General features: G+C 58.5%; 7 protein-coding genes across 7 annotated transcripts; 6 read left to right on the forward strand and 1 right to left on the reverse strand.

Annotated features, from left to right (window-relative positions):
- Positions 1 to 565: 565 nt before the first annotated feature.
- MAM_05246 (Major facilitator superfamily domain, general substrate transporter) lies at positions 566 to 2100 on the forward strand (the record flags this gene model as incomplete). Its single annotated transcript, XM_040824044.1, has 4 exons — positions 566 to 579; positions 643 to 1026; positions 1123 to 1874; positions 1952 to 2100. 4 exons carry the CDS (start codon positions 566 to 568, stop codon positions 2098 to 2100), a joined length of 1299 nt encoding a protein of 432 aa, XP_040677756.1.
- Positions 2101 to 4562: 2462 nt separating this feature from the next.
- On the forward strand, positions 4563 to 5041 carry MAM_05247 (hydrophobin; the record flags this gene model as incomplete). Its single annotated transcript, XM_040824045.1, has 3 exons — positions 4563 to 4800; positions 4867 to 4931; positions 5003 to 5041. 3 exons carry the CDS (start codon positions 4563 to 4565, stop codon positions 5039 to 5041), a joined length of 342 nt encoding a protein of 113 aa, XP_040677757.1.
- Positions 5042 to 6108: 1067 nt separating this feature from the next.
- Positions 6109 to 6516, forward strand: MAM_05248 (FMP21-like protein; the record flags this gene model as incomplete). The annotated part of the gene is made up of 1 exon (XM_040824046.1): positions 6109 to 6516. The coding sequence occupies one exon, from the start codon at positions 6109 to 6111 to the stop codon at positions 6514 to 6516; it is 408 nt and encodes a 135-aa protein (XP_040677758.1).
- Positions 6517 to 6987: 471 nt separating this feature from the next.
- Positions 6988 to 10495, reverse strand: MAM_05249 (Histone deacetylation protein Rxt3; the record flags this gene model as incomplete). Its single annotated transcript, XM_040824047.1, has 2 exons — positions 6988 to 8278; positions 8334 to 10495. 2 exons carry the CDS (start codon positions 10493 to 10495, stop codon positions 6988 to 6990), a joined length of 3453 nt encoding a protein of 1150 aa, XP_040677759.1.
- A 2737-nt stretch (positions 10496 to 13232) lies between these two features.
- Positions 13233 to 13735, forward strand: MAM_05250 (guanyl-specific ribonuclease F1; the record flags this gene model as incomplete). The annotated part of the gene is made up of 2 exons (XM_040824048.1): positions 13233 to 13491; positions 13542 to 13735. 2 exons carry the CDS (start codon positions 13233 to 13235, stop codon positions 13733 to 13735), a joined length of 453 nt encoding a protein of 150 aa, XP_040677760.1.
- An 813-nt stretch (positions 13736 to 14548) lies between these two features.
- Positions 14549 to 15638, forward strand: MAM_05251 (Rossmann-like alpha/beta/alpha sandwich fold protein; the record flags this gene model as incomplete). Its single annotated transcript, XM_040824049.1, has 2 exons — positions 14549 to 15227; positions 15301 to 15638. 2 exons carry the CDS (start codon positions 14549 to 14551, stop codon positions 15636 to 15638), a joined length of 1017 nt encoding a protein of 338 aa, XP_040677761.1.
- Positions 15639 to 16223: 585 nt separating this feature from the next.
- MAM_05252 (uncharacterized protein) lies at positions 16224 to 16805 on the forward strand (the record flags this gene model as incomplete). Its single annotated transcript, XM_040824050.1, has 1 exon — positions 16224 to 16805. One exon carries the CDS (start codon positions 16224 to 16226, stop codon positions 16803 to 16805), a length of 582 nt encoding a protein of 193 aa, XP_040677762.1.
- Positions 16806 to 16964: the final 159 nt, after the last annotated feature.

The following is a 16964-nucleotide window of genomic DNA, read 5'->3' on the forward strand; positions in this document are numbered from 1 at the left end:
CGAGCGTGTTTACAAATCCACAGACGTGGTAGAATCGTTACAAATATCTTATTGCCTCGTGCGACTCCGTTCAGTCGTCGCAATGTTTAAATTGACAGTCCCGCCGCCCGATGTTATGCTTCGCGAGCAAAAGAAGAAAAAAAGGAGTGGCACATATGCATATACTCGTTGTACAGACCACCGACGTCAAGATCGAGTTATAAACTTGTCTTCATCTTGCCAACGGTGGCTGCCGCACTCATCATACGCTGACGCGTTGCCCCCTTCTCTCACGGGTGAAAAAACCGCCGCCCAGGACCAAGCGCGTAATCAAACATCGCCGGGACAACTAGCCGGGCAGAATGCGGACAGAAGCACCGAGTGATCCTGAAAATGCTCATGGCAGCAATACCCCCGGCGAAAGACTCGTGGCAGCGGGTCGCCCTTCAGAGGAGACGCGGACGAAGAGGCAAACACCGACGCGCCAAAGGAGCCCATTTCCGACGATGAATGGGGAAGAGATGCCGCAAATCCCCTAAACTGGCCCGCGTGGAGGAAATTCATGCTCGTTTCGTGCATATCAGCCATGGGGTTCATGGCGTAAGGCAGACGCAACCGCCAGCGGCCACGTCCGTGGTGATATGACGGCTAACAGCGTCCCAGGTCCGCGGGAACTTCGATCCTCAGCCCCGGCCGCGCGCAGCTCATGGCGGAATTCGACGTCAGCAGCACCGTTGCCATCCTGCCTGTCGCGTTGTACGTCTTCGCCCTCGGCTTCGGTCCCGTCATCGGCGGTCCGCTCTCCGAAACCGTCGGCCGCCTGCCAATCTACGCCTTGACTATGCCGCTGGGCTCCTTGTTCGCGCTCGGCGCCGGGCTCACGCACAGCTTTGGCGTGCTGTGTTTCTGCCGATTCATGAGCGGCTTCTGCTGGTCGCCCGTGCTGGCAGTTCCGTCGGCGTCGATATCGGAGACGTTCCCGCCCAAGACGAGAGGGCCGGCCTCGGCCGTGTTCATCCTGATGCCGTTTTTGGGGCCCGGGCTCGGGTACGTACGTGCACACGCGGCTTCATGTCTTCTTCCATCCCGGCGACGGTGACGCGGGCGTTTGCTAACTGTGTTTGTCGTTGTTTGGGGACCAAGGCCCGTCATGGGCTCGTTCCTCGTCAGCAGAAAAGGCTGGCGCTGGACGCAGTGGACGCTCATCCTGATGGCCGTCTTCTGCATGCTCCAGCTCCCTTTTCTCCGCGAGACCTTTAACCCCATTGTCAAGCGCCGGCTCGCCAAGACAAGGGGCCTGCAGCTGCCTCCCAAGGCTCCCCCGGGGGCTAGGCTCTCGCAGTTTGCCCGTGTGGCCGTCATTCGACCCGTTCACATGCTCTTTGCCGAACCCATCGTCACGTTTCTCTGCCTCTACGTCGCAGTCAACTTTGGCATCCTCTTCAGCTTCTTTGCGGGAGTGCCTTACACATTCGGCCTCGTGTACCGCTTCAGTCTCGAGTCGTCTGGCCTGGTGTTCCTGTCCATCGCCACGGGGTGTGTAGCCGGCTTCCTGACCATTATTCTCTGCGACGTCTTCATCTACCGCAGGAAACTGGCATCGTACCCGCATCTCAAGACACCCCCCGAGCACCGCCTCTACCCGGCCATGATTGGCAGTCTGGGTCTTCCAGTCGGGCTGTTTTGGTATGGCTGGACGGCGAGAGCAAGCGTTGGCTGGGCCAGCCCCGCCGTTGCGATATTCCCATTTGCATGGGGCAATCTCTGTGTGTTTGTCAGCTCCATACAGTACATGTCCGATACGTATCAGGGCAACGTGATTGCCAGCGCCGTGAGCGCAAACGGGCTGGCTAGATACGGGTTTGCCGGGGCATTCCCCTTGTTTACCATCCAAAGTACGTAACGTGTCTGGGCGGTGCGACTGCGATGGCTGGCCGCCGAACCACCCGCTAACATGAGTTGCGTGACCCAGTGTACGAGGGCCTCGGGATAGATTGGGCCTGCAGTCTGCTCGGCTTCTTCGCGTTGGCGTTGCTCCCGATTCCCTGGGTCCTGTTCCGGTACGGACCCAAGATTCGCGCAAAGAGCAAGTACGACACCGTAGACTACACGTATGAATGACATGAGGGAATGAAAGGAGTCGGACGCACTGCTGGTCGTGTCGCGAGCACAAAGGGGGGTGAAGAAGAGACGCGTTTGCAGGCCCTCCCTCACACACTACACTACTGCGGCAACCCTAACCCTGCCCCCTGCTCGTCCGCGACTTCACACGACTACATGCCAGTCGAGCCACAGGCTCGTCACATCTCCGTGCCATGAATCCGTGACAACGCTCATCGCCATGTTCCTCAACGGAGCGTCGCCCCAACGGCAGGCGAGAGAGGGCACGTCGATTGCCCCCCAGACGCAGGTATACAAGAGTGTTGCGACCCAGAGCGAGTCCGCGCGGACGAGGAAGCCAATGAAAATAATTCAAACTTTGATTCAAACCCAATGATTGGCGCAGATGTGAAAATTACCAATCCATCATCATATCTCTGGTGGATATACGTGAAACCTGTAATAGTAGGATTCAAAATAAACACCTTGGCAGGCACAGAATTGAATCCCAGACAAGGCCTTTTACACGGTTTATATTGTACAAGCTGGGAAATTTGCCACATCCAATGATAATCGCAACAGCATTTTTTCTGGTATAGTCCTCATTACATCAAGGCTTCCACGGGACGAACAGGCCCAAGATAAAGAGTCCACAACACAAAAGAAGCCCGCAAGCACTCAACAGGGAAAGATTCAACGTCCATGTTCTTCCTGAACTTGCAGCGACTGTCAGACGACGGAGAACGCTCCAAGACGTGTCGGAGCCGCATCTACTACCAACTATAGGGTAGCGTTTCCGCGGACTCGTGCCTCGCAAAAAGCAAGCAGCCGCGATGGAGATGATATGATCTAAGCCATGTGTGAGCGGCAGACTGACGCAAGAGGAGGAGGAGGAGGACGTGCAAAGCGCAAATCAACCCTCACTACTCCGTACATCTAGACTACAAGAAGGCTTCTGTGCGGCCACCGTCCGACGGAAGCTACGTGGAACGTCTGTCTATGTGGTGTGACCTCCTCCTCCGGCGGTGTTGTTTGTTTTCCTACATCCGCAAACCGCTAGCAAGAGCCGTGAGAGATCAGCAATGCCCGATACGAAGCAGCGTGAGCATCAAGGCTAATCGGAGGGAAACCAGGCCGACGGCACGGATCAGACGGGTTGTGTAGATGCCGTGGGCTGGCTCTCAAGAGCGTCGTCGACACGGTCCTCCACGCGTACATTTCCTGGAATCGGCATCTCCGCGCATCTGACGTGCCCGCGTGCATCAACATCAACATCAACATCAACGTCAACCCGGGACCTGCCCGGTTGATCGCTCCGCCGGGGGAGGGGAGGAGGGGGCTAGTCCCCCAAGTCCACGACGGGCCGGTTGATGTTGACATTGGTTATGGAGACTGAGGAGATTTGGCCGATGCTTCCGAGGGCATCGTGGCCGCGGCGTCGAAGCACCGTTCCATTGCCAAGCCGCAAGTAAACACGGACTAGAAGCGCACCACGATGCGGCAAATTGCAGCATTCCCTCGCCACGAGACGTCTCCGGGCAGATGGCCTCACACTCACACTCACATTCACGACCAGGCACTCGATCTGGGCTCGGGGCCAGGGGCAAGGCGCCCTTGTCATCCACGATTCGGCAATCAGAGGTAGCAAAGGGTAGCTGGCAGCTTCGTTGGCTGGTTAGCTGGTTAGTTGCTTATTTGGCCGGTGACTTCGGCATGCGATTAGTATTTTTCGCCCCCAAGCCAATCGGATGCCTGGGGATAGCTTCTTCGAGAACTAGCAAATGCCCTCCCTCCCTCCTTCAAACAGGCAACGCTAGCTAGCTCTGCTGCCTGCCATGCCAGTCTTGCCCTGCATTCCGCCGCGCACAACGTCGGGCCCCCGTTGGCATTTTCTTCGCCTTTTTGCCTTTTGAGCTAGCCGGCTGGCCGGTTCTGGTTCGAGATGGTGCCCGTCGCCCGATGTGCCCCTTCCTCCAAGCGGGCAAGGCTCGATCGAGGGAAGCGGCAGCAGAGCCTTCGCCATCTCTCCCGCTAGGCAAATAACGTATCCCTGATTAGTATTTTCGCCCGCAGCCAGCACCGCCGGTCAGATGCCACGACTCCAAGGGAGCAGGCCGTGGCCCAGCCTAGCCGCGTTGCTCGCTTGCCGACGTCTCCTCGTTCCGCCTCGGAAAACGCCCAAGGAAGGGAGGGGACAACGCGATATCCCTAGCGGCTTCACGGCTTCACGGCTTCAACGCTGGCTACCGGAGGGGAGTGGAATGCAATGCAATGGGAGGAAGCGCAGGCACGCACGACGCAGCACATGCGTCCGTCGAGGGGCCGAAAAAGTTATAAATACACCACGGCCAGACCACGATTCCCAACATGTCCTCATCACTCACACAATCAACACTCTTTCCAATCATCTCATCTCTACTCTACACTAATTCAACCTCTTCTCTCGCGCTTCACCGCCAGACTCTCGCTCAAACTACTTCAAAATGGCCTTCTTCAAAGTCTTCATCGCCGCCGCCACCATCGCCACCGCCCTGGCCGCTCCTCACCAGCACGGAGGCGACGTCAACAGCGACCACAAGCAAAAGGTCAGCGTCAGGGACGCCGCCGCCCAGTGCGGCAACGGCCAGAAGCTCTCCTGCTGCAACAAGGGAGACACCGGCGCCTCCATCTTGGGCGATCTCTTGGGCGGAAACTGCGACGCCATCAGCATCCCCATCATCGGTGAGCCCGTCTCCTTGCTCAACAAGCTCGGCTCGGCTCGACTTGCCCGCTAACCCCGTCAAACAGCTCTGGACATTCCCATCAGCTCCGCCTGCACCAACCAGGTTGCCTGCTGCCCTGGCGACCAGAATGTAAGACTCCTCGCATTGCGGAACACAGCCGTGACATGATGGCCTTGGAACCCTTCTAACCCGCCGTCTAGGGCCTCATCAACCTCGCCTGCACCAACCTCGTCCTCTAAGTGCAGCCTCTGGGCGTGCTAGAGGAGCGCCGGGGTCTTGTTCCCCCCTGCACGGAGGGCCAAGATGGACAAGCAAACTCGTCAACTCGCCATCCTGGCCTCGGCGTCTCTTTCTTAGCACTGGATTGTTGCGACCATGGATTGTACGGGCTGCTCGTGGATTAATGGTCGGAACAACGCCAGACAAGAGGACATCATGCCCTTCATCTATCGCGGGACGGGTCCTTGGTCGTGGAAGCTCCGTCAAGGTTCCCATGGTGCCTGTCAAAGGGCATGATCTGAGTGTACGATGTTTGCATTTTTGATTTTTTCTCTGCAGGTAATCAGCTATTACTAGATAGTCTACTACTAATTTGACACTTAACCCTTAATAATCACCATCTCATGCGTGCGTCTCCCGTTTCTTGACTTAAACGCTTCGTTATAAAACCCCCAGGGGCGTCCCACGATACGCCCCGCGTCTGAGCCTCGACCCGACTATTCGAATTCATCTCGCATCGTCATGCAGAATAGCTTCCAAAGAGCCGCGCCGAGGGAAAAAAAAAAAAAAAGACCAAAAACAAAAGACGAGAAAGAAAAGGGCGGCCGGGGGGTGACAACTGATCGCCGTCCCCAAAGAGAAACCCGCATCAAACTCCAAATACCGAATGCCCTTCCTTACTGTTGCGCCAAAATTGCCAACTCGATCCGTGAAAGCCCAAGCGGCTCGCCAGTTCGGGGCAGCCGCAGCCACCAAGATTCAGCAGTAAAAAGCCAGTGCTTTGGCGTACATGGCAAGGCAGAAAGGCATCTGCAGACCCTTTGCATTTACTTCCCCAACCCTAACCCCGAAGCGGTCGAGTGATTCCGGTGGAGCTCCGGCTTCGGTGGATGCCGACTCTTGCAAGACACTATCAGGGTTAGGGTTCTCGGACATTGACCAACCAGACACGGCGAGCGGGATAGCCGAGCAGTAGTCAACTACTTAGTCGGCGTCGTGCGCACCCCCCCCCTCGCCTCGTCCTCGCCACGACCATCTCCGCAACACCGCGCGGCCAGCCAGACGCCCTGTTTCGCCCGCCGCAACAATGAATCCTCCAACGGCCCTCGGCGCGATCCTCGTCCGCGCCGCCCCTCGCGCGCGCGCGTACTCGTCCTTCCGGACCCGCCCTGCGCCCCCTGCGCTCCCCGCCTCGCAGCAGGCCGAGTTTGAGCGTCTGCAACGCGACGCCGCCGTCTCGTCCGCCTTCCGACCCGACAACGACGACGGCAGCGGTGCCGCCGACCCGGCGTCCGCTCGGGCCCAGTCCCAGGCGCAGGCAAATACCCCCGCGGAAAAGGAGGGCGTCAACCCGGCCCTGCGTCGCGGCGCACCGCCCGAGTTTGACGGCGACAAGAATCCCACGACGGGCGAGGTCGGCGGTCCCAAGAACGAGCCTCTGCGGTGGGGGGGCCGCGGCGACTGGAGCTACAATGGGCGGGTGACGGATTTTTAGCTCCCCAGGAGAGGCGTCCCCACGAGCCGGCAACTGCCGCTCTGCCGATACTTCCCAGGGCCGGATGGACTGCGTCTTCAGCAGACCGACGGCGGAGACGGCCGGGCCGCGAGACAACGTCTGACGACAGCCAAAGACGGGCATCAGCATGTCACGAGGGGCCCTCCCCCGGGGCGTGAGGCAATGATAAGAGACGGGGGCCACGGCATCGATGGCGATTACGGTTGGACAGAGAGGCAAGCTTCTCCCGCCTCCCTCACATGTGCACCACAAGGCCGTGGCAAATCTGTACAATATAGGCGGCACGCCACACATCCTCCTCCTCCTCCTCCTCCTCCTAGTCCATCTGCTTCCTTGATAGTCGGTATTCTTACACCTTGTAAATGTTTGACAAGACATGTCATCCAGACGCCATCTTCTAGGTATCCCGCAGTTTTGATAACAATGACAATGAACCAAAGTTGAAAGCAGTCACTTTTCTTCTACAGTGTCCGACTCCTTCTTCTCTCGCCCCACTTCCTTCACCGTTTCGACGTCTTGGACCGGCGGCGTTTGCCTCGTCTCCTTGGGTGGCTCTTCCGGCTCCCCGGGCTGTGTCGTCAGCTGTGTCGTCGCCACGCGGTTCTGGTTCTCCTTGTTTCCCTCGCTCCCCGCGCGTTCCTGGTCCGGATTGTCGTCTGCCGCCTCCGCAGGCGCCTCGGTCTGATCCTTCCTTCTCCAGTTGCCGCTGATGTCGCCTCTCAGAGGCGACGAATTGTCCCTGATCGGCTCCACGTCAGGCCCGTGGATATTGCCAAAGCTAGCTGAGACTTCTTGCATTGCTTTGCGCATGCGTTGCCTTCTAGCCTCGCCGCGTAGCCTCGATTGGGGCTGCGCGCCGTTTTCCACCCATCGGATGCTCTTGATCATGTAACTGATGCCGTCGTGGACAGAGTGTCGACTGCCATGTTGGCCCCCAAACTCCCGGCTGGAAATGCCGAATCGCGTAGATGCCGAGTATTTGACAAGTCGAGGCAGGATCAGAACATTGACGAGCAAATCGCGGCTTGCTGGGATGTCCATGGGTCCCAAAGGCGGCGGCGCAGTGATGGCATCCTCCGATTCTCGACTCAGCAGCTCCGGGGGGGTTGGATTCTTGGTCTTGCGCTTGCCGCCCTCGGCCGCTCCCTGGTCCAGGTCCAGCATGGCCGTATCCACGTCGTCTGTCCACTCACCCTTTATCCATCCGCCGTGGATGCAAGCCGCCACCACGTCCGAATCATCAGTGTAAACGTCTGTGCCCCACAGATAGGCTCGGGCCGTGATTTCCTCGCGAGCTAAGGGAGAGAGGTGAACGAGGGGAACCTTGACTGTGAGTGTGCAATTCTCATTGTTCTGGATGATATCCCAGGGGAGTGGCTTGGGATTCGACGAGAACCCTCTGTGCGTGGGAGTGTTCGGAAGTAGTCGGCCCGGCTTCAGCTGGGGATCGTATATGAAATCTCCGAGATGATGCCTTGCGCGATTGGCGACCGAGTCCAACACGAGCTTGGAGGCTACTACCGTTTTCGTCTTTGGTGGAATGACGGGAGGCGCAGACTTGGTCTGGGTGGCCGGCGCGGAAGCCCCGGCCTTTTGGCCGTGGTGGTGGTGGTGGTGATGGTGAGCCTTGTCAGTCGGCGGAGCCGTTGGAGTGCTTCCCTTTAGATTCTTGGACTGGGCAGCTGCAGTGGCCGGTGATGGTACAGAATCTTGCCCGTGGTGGTGGTGGTGATGGTGATGACTGCAACATCGGTTAGCACCGAGCCATGTTTGGAGCTGAGTAAGATGTCACGTACTGGTGGTGATGGTGCTGATGCGGTTTGGCACGTTTGTTTGCTCGTCCAGCAGGAGTAAGTCTACCAGAGCTATCGTCGTCGTGAGCATGTTCATCCTTCAACTTCCGTCTTCTCCCAGGCTTTGCGCCCCTTCCATTGTCGGGCCCCGAGTCAGCCCCGGCATTTTCAATGTCTTCGCGCTTGGCAACCCCAGGATGTGATGTTTGACTTGGGAAGGCTGTCGCCGCCGAGGACGTCACCGGGCTGGACATGCCGATGCCACTGACGCCACTCCCAATGCCGGAGAACATGCGACCAAATTCGCTCTTGATGCCGGGCTCGGCCGCAGGGCCAGGTTGTTGTGGTTGTGCACCTTGGACTGCTTGCGGGAGAGGGGACATTCGACCCTTGCGATTGATGTCTTGGACGGCTAATAGATTCCGTTGCAATCCGTTTGGCCCGTGATGGTCGTCACCTGCCTTGCGAGGCGAATCAAACGGCGGGCCTTGAGAAGTGCCATAACCTGGGCCGGCTGGTGGCGGAGGCGGCTCTTCACGGCGGGAAGGAGCTTGAGGCTGAGGCGGATGAGTGTGAACTTGATCCATGCGTGCTCGGTCAGCCTCGTATGACTGTGGAGGCGGCGCCGGCGCGTTCCCAGGTGGGTGAGGTGGAGGAGGATGCGAGGTCGGCGGGTATCGATCCGGCGTGGAACTCGGATACGGCGGCCCGTGGTGAGTGTATGGCCCGGGCACAGGGGAGTACTCGGGATGTTGCGGTCGTTGATGTTCAGCAGGCGGTCTGTAATTCGGGTCTGAACTTGTTGTTGGCCGTCCCCACTGGTCGCGGGCATCTCGGTGCTCTGGAGGGCGTCCGTACGGAGACTGTCCGGGGTGCGTGTCCCGTTGTCCCAGCTCGTGAGGAGACATGTGCTGCCGACGCGGATCGCCACCTCCCGAGTAGGCCCGCTCCCTGCCTTCTCTCTCGCGAGCCTCGGGAGCTGGCTGTCGATCTCTGTCGGGGCGGAACCGTTCATCGTAAGGGTATGGCCTCAGACCCGGCCGTTCAGGATTGTGATCCATGGCTGCAGGCGGTCTTCCATCGTCTCTTCTTGCGTAGGGGTCGTCTGGCCGGCCCACGTCCAGAGGCCGCGGTGGCATACCGCCATACGGCGGCGGCTTGTTCTGAGCCGGGGGCGGGCCGGCAGACATTCTCCCTGGCTCTCGCGATGCATCGGCAGGTGCAGACGGGTGGCGCTGATGATAGCTTTGGGGGGTGCCGTATCGTTGCAAGTCGGGCGTGGTCGCGAAGGGACCGTGAGGCGAGGGCGCCGCGCTGCCGCGGGAATCGTAGGGTCGCGGATGGTCGGGAGTTTGAGGTCGGCGGAACGGAGGGTATTCGGATGACGCAGAGGTTAGTCTCGGCGAGGCCTGCGTGGCAGGTCCGTATCCCGGCGCCGATGATGGCGGAGGACCGTGGGATGAGTAGTGCTGTGGCGGTTGCGAATCACGCGAGGCGGGAGGCGGTCCGCCGAGCATAGAAGATATCGACATGGAGCTGCTTCCCGGGCCGCCTGCCGACCTGGCGACGGAGCCCAAGGCCGGGAGTTCCCTCCCGGACGGGAACGAAGCAGACGACCCAACGGAAAGGGGAGGCGGACGAGGCGGAACGGGGCCGTAGCTCACGGCGTTCTGCGCCTGCTGGTGGTGGTGATGCGGCGGCGGTTGGCCACCTCCTTGCTGGCCCTGCGAGGGCGACGTCGGCGGAGGAGGCATGATGCGGCCGTGGTCCCTGGCGGGCGGGAGCGGGGGGAGCGACGAAGCGCTCTGGGCGCGCGAGTGCGAATGCGAGTGCGGCTGCGAGTGGTTGTGGCCAAGGTCGGGAGCTGGCAAGCTGGCGCGGCCGGGCGGCGGGTAGTACGAAGCGTCCGAGGGTCGACGAGGGTCGGCAGCGTAGGCAGGGGCGGGCGCAAACGTGTGCGTCGCAAAGGGGTGATGCTGGGCAGGATGCACGGGGGGCGAGACGACGATGGAGGCTGGCGGGAAATGCGAAGGGCCGTTGGAGCTCGGCTTGGAGATGGAAACGGAGACGGAGCTGGCGTTGGCGTTGGCGTTGGCGTTGGAGCTCGACGACTTGGACTTGGACCGCCGTGGCACGGGAGCAGGCTGGCCGTGTCTTGGATCCATGGTCGTACCGAGTTTTTAGCTTCCGATGGGGCGCGACGACGGCCGCCTCCACTTGTGCAGCAAATGAACTGGAGAGGAGGCAGGCACGCCCGAGAGACGAACGAACAGGGATGCCGGGCCAGGAAAAAAAGATGGATCAGAAGAGGCGACGGGAACGATGCTCGATCAATGATGATTCATGGCCCCCGGATTCCAGGGACACGCACACGACCCCTTCGTCAGAGGCGTCCCGTCAGAGTCGGCGCATGGCAGTCGGGCCCAGCGCTGAGAGAGGCCTTGGTGCGCACGACGGACCGGGCAACGCCACGACGCAGCTCTTGCGTCTCGAGGTCGAGAGGGAGGCCAGTTGGCGGGCAGGCAGGCAGGCAGGCAGGCAACAACAGGGGAGCGAGAGCTTCCTGTCGAGCATCCGTCGCTGATCAAGTCTGACGGCGCCGATGGCGAGAACAGGCCGAGAGATCAGAGGTGGAGAGGGGGCAGAGGGAGAGGGAGATGGAAGGGAGAGGGAGAGGGAGAGATCAAGAGGGTGCCAGCGAGGACGGCCGTTGTTGAGGAAATTTGCGGTCGGTTGCACGCATGAGACGCCGCAAAGCCCACATGCGGCACGGATGGAGACTCGCGATGTGACGAGCTGCTTCCTGGGGGACTGGGATGTGGCGCCCGAAAGCCAAAGACAGCGAAGCACTTGAGACCACCAACTTTGGAGCGTCTTGCAGTCGCCGAACTGGACGTCTGACGCGCTACGAGTGTGAGCCGCCTCAGCACCAACAGCGTGTTTCGCACGTGTGCATGTGCGGTAAAGGGAAGGAAACGAAGGTGACGCTGATGAAGGAGCTGCCAAGGCCGCAGTCGAGAGTTCGATGCCGCTCGCGGCTGAGTGAGGGACGGGCATGAACCCCAGGCAGTCGCGGGACGATGCGTGGTGGTGGCCGGGTTGGGACGAAGGTTATTGTCTCCCAGCACAACTACAACTCTACTGCATCGTCGCGTGTGCTCGGAGATTCACCTGCCGAGTAAGTTACGTGGCTGGCAAATTAATGACGGACCGGCCGAGCAGGCGCGGAGCTCATGGGTTCGAGGCCAAATTCATGTACTCCATCTTGGAAATGGGACTACTATCCGGGCCGGCCAAAGCAAAACTAGTTGACAGCCATGTCTAAAAAACGTCGCAGAGCGCCTCCCAAACACCAATATGCAAGACTGTCCTGTCCTGTCCGTCTCTGGGTTTCTGCATCTCTCCGTCCATTCGGGGTCTTCCCACCATTCGCACTCGCTCGCAACAACTCAACAACTCATACTCGATAGACATTGCGGTTAGCACCAGTATCGGGCGGCTGAGCGTCTTCATTCCGGACCATGGCTGTAGCTGGCTTTCATCTCACCCGCGGCTGTCGGTGTCCACCACGCATCGCGGCATCATGATTCTGTCGCGAGAGAGGGGAACGGCGTGTTGGCGGTTGAGAGAATGCCGCATGACCACTGCAGACACGGGCCTCTCCATCTGCAACCTGCGGACAACCGAGTCGAGCGCGAAGAGCTGTCGGCGGCAGTTCTCGTGTGACACCCTCAGGAACGCCGTTTTTGGCTGTGCAGATCGATAGTTACACGGTCAGGGAAACGATTGGATGACACATGGCCAGCAACGACCAGTTTGCGCGGAGACAGAAGAGAGAGCAGCTCGAGTTGGCACGTGGAGCCAGGACTGCCTGATCAGAGTTGCCCGTCGGTGTGTGCCTTTGGTGCTCATCAGGTTGGAATTGATCCGCCGAAAAGCCTGCGTTTGTGCGGCTTGCTGCAGCTGCCCTAGGAAACTCGACGGTTCCGAATAGTCAGTAACTACATAATAACAACTCTGTACATGTGAGGTGTCAACCAACATCCGTGCATGGGGCATGGCACCTTGGCCATGACACCGGGGATGCGACATGATGCATGTGTCTGGAACCATGCGGTCATGTCGACTCTCCATCAGTCCGACTCCATTGTCCGCCCCGGGGAAGGAGCAACCGAGCACGTAATCACATGACCAACTCGGCGTTTTCGGATCCCTTGAAAGAGATATGGAAACACCATTTTGCAGGTCAAGACAGTTTCAAAGCCCTTTCACACAGTCCCAGGCCTCGACGACCATGGATTTCACATGCCGCGTCGACAAACAAATTCGGCTTCTTTGATCGTCAATCAGGGCGCGAATGGCCCCCTACATCCCACGTCAAAACGAGAGGCGGCAACTAATACCGTGGTATCTTGTTCCCTGTCACGCCCTGCATCGTGAGGCTATTCCTGCCACATCTGGAGTTTGGACACGGACAGCGACCACGCCCAGCTTCGCATGTCAATCAAGGACATATTGCGGCAAGCGTCATTCACCAGCACCAGGTGCCCCAGTGGATCAAAGGCGCCGCCGGTACTGGGCCCTGTCCGTGGTTTTTTCTTCCTTTTCCCATTTTTTTTTCCTTTTTGTTCCCGGTCCATTGAGCATTGAACAGTCCATTCGGGGTTGCAGTTCAGCCAGAAGATCGACGGCGACGCCCGTGAACGAGATTTGCACTCCAGCAGCAAGGAAGTACTGGCCTACATTAATTAGGCCGTCTCTCCCAAAACTTAAAGTTGCCGTACCAAACTTGGTTTCTTGCAAACTACCTTTATCGGTCGTCGCACCCAAGTCCCGACTCCCGAGCTTAGATTCGCATCCGCACACATCCGCCCAGACGAAACAATACCGTGTGTCCCCAAGATGAGATTGTCATTCGCCTTTTTCCTTTCGCTTATTGCCTTGGCTGTCTGCGATACGGCCAACTGTGGCGGTGCTAATTACACGCCACGCCACCTCCAAAAGGCCGTCAGCGCTGCGTGCAGTTTGTTGCAGGAACGCAAAACAGTTGGAAGAAACGAATACCCGCACAAATACCAGAACCATGAGAAGATTGAACTTACCGGGCCTCCGCCCTACTTTGAATTTCCTCTTCTCCCATATGGAGAAATTTACTCTGGCGGTAAGCATCTGCCTCGTCCATAACCTTCCTGTCTTGGCTAACCATACCAGATGCTCCGGGACCCGATCGAGTCATCATCACCAAAGATTGCAAGCTGGCAGGCGCCATTACTCACACGGGATCCAGCAGAAACGGCTTCGTCACCTGCGATGTCAAGCGCTCGCCCGCGTCTGTGCTTGTCTTGAACGGCCAATCTGTATTTGCGCTCTGCTTCACGATGATGCTTTACGCGGCGGTTGCCTAAATTACGCTGTGGAAAACGTATCTCGTGTTTGTGACGGCTGTATAGACTGCACCGAGAAAAGAGGCAGTGTATGATGAGCACAGACATTGAACTTGGACCTCGGGCCGAGCTACGTGTCCGCGTTGGATATTGCGATTTGCCAGACACAGGGACTACCCATGAGACGTTAGACCTGGAAATACCAGAAATGGCCTTCTAGAATGGATTTCCGCGTCCACGCATGTCGGAATCGCCATTCGCACTCGGCATGTTGCAGTGTTTTCAAATTCATGACGTGATGCCAAACCTTGTTGATGTGAGCCGGAACATTGTCTTCCTCTGAGCGTACAATTGGCACAACTCGGGACCTTGATCAGCATTTCGTTGTTTCAACCACAAGTTACTCAGTACTTCCTTTTCTATAATCATTGATAATATCTGTCCTACGGACTGTCTTTCATCGTCACGCTTTAAACACTCCGCAGGCGCTCGCAATCGTCTTTTTGTCGACTTTTCTGGCAAGTGCGGAGTGATTCGGGGCAACGGTTTGACGTCAGGCCAACTCTTTCCAAGAATCGCCATTGTTCCCAGCCCTGCCTCCAGGCTCTGACTTATGCATAGCAGAATCAAGGCCGTTGTTTGGACCGCTTCTCGTGATCCCATCCATCTACTTGTGCAGGTAAAAAGTCAGCGAGCCTAAAGTCTTTTTCATTCTCAGTCAAGAACCAGCGGGAAACTCAACCCTTGGCAAATCCTTTTCTGCATTATTTGTTGCCGTCTGACATATTTTCCTCCGCCATTACAAGTTCCCAACCCATCACTTGTGGCGGAAACATGGCCAAGACAATATGGGACTACATTCACGAAGCCTGCACGCAGTGCAACATGGGCATTCGAAGTGACATCCCCCCCTTCACCGGCAACCAGGATATTGAATCCTCTCTCATCGACGCAGGAGACAGGAACAGAGTCCTGTTATTCCCAGGCGCCTTCAATCCTGCTCACGAAGGTCATCTCCAGCTTCTCGAAAGCATCCTCACTGCCACGAAGAAGACTCTCAGCATCAGGGGAGTCGTCATCGTGCCGCACGATGACGAACAAGTTCAAGACAAGACCATGGAAGAGCCAGCAACCCTCGATCTGGCCAAGTCTCAGCGCTCGACTCTTTGGAGAAGAGCCGTTGGGTTCCCGGAAAACAAGGCATGGATATTCACGGGGTCGCGCTCCGCCCTGGCAATGTTCCAGGAACAACTGCAGGATAATCTGAGAAAGGAGAACATCAGTCTGACGTTTCTGCTCCTAGTGGGCGCGGATTGGATCAGCACTAGGGCAATTTACGACCCCGGCGAGTGGAACTGCAGCGAGGCCATCACGTCTGACGTGTCCCGGCCTGTGGATTTCCGTTGCGAATATACGCTTCGACAGATGCCGGGCTGCTTCGAGTGGGTTCAAGTAGTTTTTGGTGAGGATACCGATGATCTCTCTCGGGGCTCTCTTCAACTCACATGCAGACGTAAGTGGTGGGCTTCGGCTCCGTGGGCTCCGTGGGAAAAAAAAAATGCGTGCGCTAACAAGTTGCGGCAAAGCCAATGTGATGGAGGGAGTCAGTCTATGGTCGGCTTTGACAGTGAGACGACCCTTGCGCCGATACTACTTTGTGCCTTGCCGGCGGCCATGTTCTCCGGATACGCCATATCCCAGCTCTACGCGTATCCGGCAAAGGATATTCGAAGCCCGCGCCGCACGTCTCCCCGTGGACGAGGACGTCTTGGCAACGGCTTTGTCGCAAGACATTTTGTTGGGGTATGTGCGAGGGAGTGTGGACTCTCTCGACGGGGACGGCGAGAGGGCCGAGGACGAGGACGCAGGAAATGACGATGATGCAACGCGTCACTGCCAGGTTGTTATACGGAGCTCCCTGTGAAACACGCGAGTACATGGTCACGATTGACGAGCGAGCATAGCAAAGACAGTTTCCAAGTAGTGAATAATGGGCTTCTACGTTTCATCAAACGAGCTCAGCAGATGCCTTCCCGCTGTTATGGTACGGACCAAGCTGGATGGATGGGTGAGGTAGAATTTTTGGATGACGATATCAATCGCCTACCCTAAAGCGCGCGCGGGCCAGACGCGTCGTCGTGACGCACTTCAAGTGTCCATTTGTTTGCAGAGGCCCAGGGACGGCGCAAAGCTCATGCATGCGCCGTCCGTCGAAACGCCGACATCATGCAACTACAAATAAGCTTCTCTTCGTCTGCTGCATATCCCAGCAGCTGTTCCTGCCGGGGTGGAACCAGAATCGAGTCCAAATCCGTCGGCACCTGCATCCTTTCCGCCGGCCTCACCATCGGGGGCTCCCCATTTTCCATCTCCCTCCTTGCATGTCAGATTTTCTCTCCGTCACGACTCATCACCACCACGACCACCACCACATGTGCACCTTCCACGGCCATCGCCATCGCCACCGCCACCCCCATCCAAAGCCGGCCCAGAGGCAACGCAAAAGACAATGGGATCAAGTGACGTGCCGCCCCCCGCAGCCCCGGCCTGGCTCATCCCGGCATCCACGACGCTCCTGGGCGCGGGCGTCGTCTGCTGGCTCGTCTGCTACGCCCTCATGGCGCGACGCTCTCTCCGGACGCGCGACACGCCCATCCCCCTGCTCGCACTGGGCATCAACCTCTCGTGGGAGATGGTGTACGCCTTCTACGTGACCGAGGAGTGGCTCGAATTCGCCGGGTTCATAATGTGGCTCGCCCTCGACCTGCCCGTGCTGTACACGACGCTCAAGTACGGACGCAGGTCGAATGCCGCATCGCCGCTGGTCGCCCGCAACGTGCCCCTGCTGCTGGGCCTCGTGTTCGCCTTTGGCCTCGTCACCAACACCCTGTTCGCGTGGTGGTGGTTGAGGGAGCCTCATCGCGGCTACGGCCTCAAATTCGGCAAGACGTGGAAGGGCCTCGAGGCGAGGGACACGACCGAGCTGGCGTGGTGGTCTGCCGGCGTGGCGCAGATGACCATGAGCGTCGGCGCCTTGGGCATGTTGCTCCAGCGAGGGCACTCGGGCGGCCAGAGCTATGCGATATGGTGAGTCGGTCCTCCTTTTCCGAAACGCCTTCTTCACCGCCGCCTTGTCCAATGTCGACGGCGTCGCGGCCGGGGAGTGCCATGTCGTGAAACCACCCGTCTCGCTGCTCGCCTCCCCCGTTTCCTCTGATGTCGTTGTCGTCGTTGCCTGGGAGGGGGGGGG

The sequence above is a fragment of the Metarhizium album genome, assembly GCF_000804445.1.
Source record: "Metarhizium album ARSEF 1941 chromosome Unknown scaffold_13, whole genome shotgun sequence".
Lineage (NCBI taxonomy): Eukaryota > Fungi > Ascomycota > Sordariomycetes > Hypocreales > Clavicipitaceae > Metarhizium > Metarhizium album.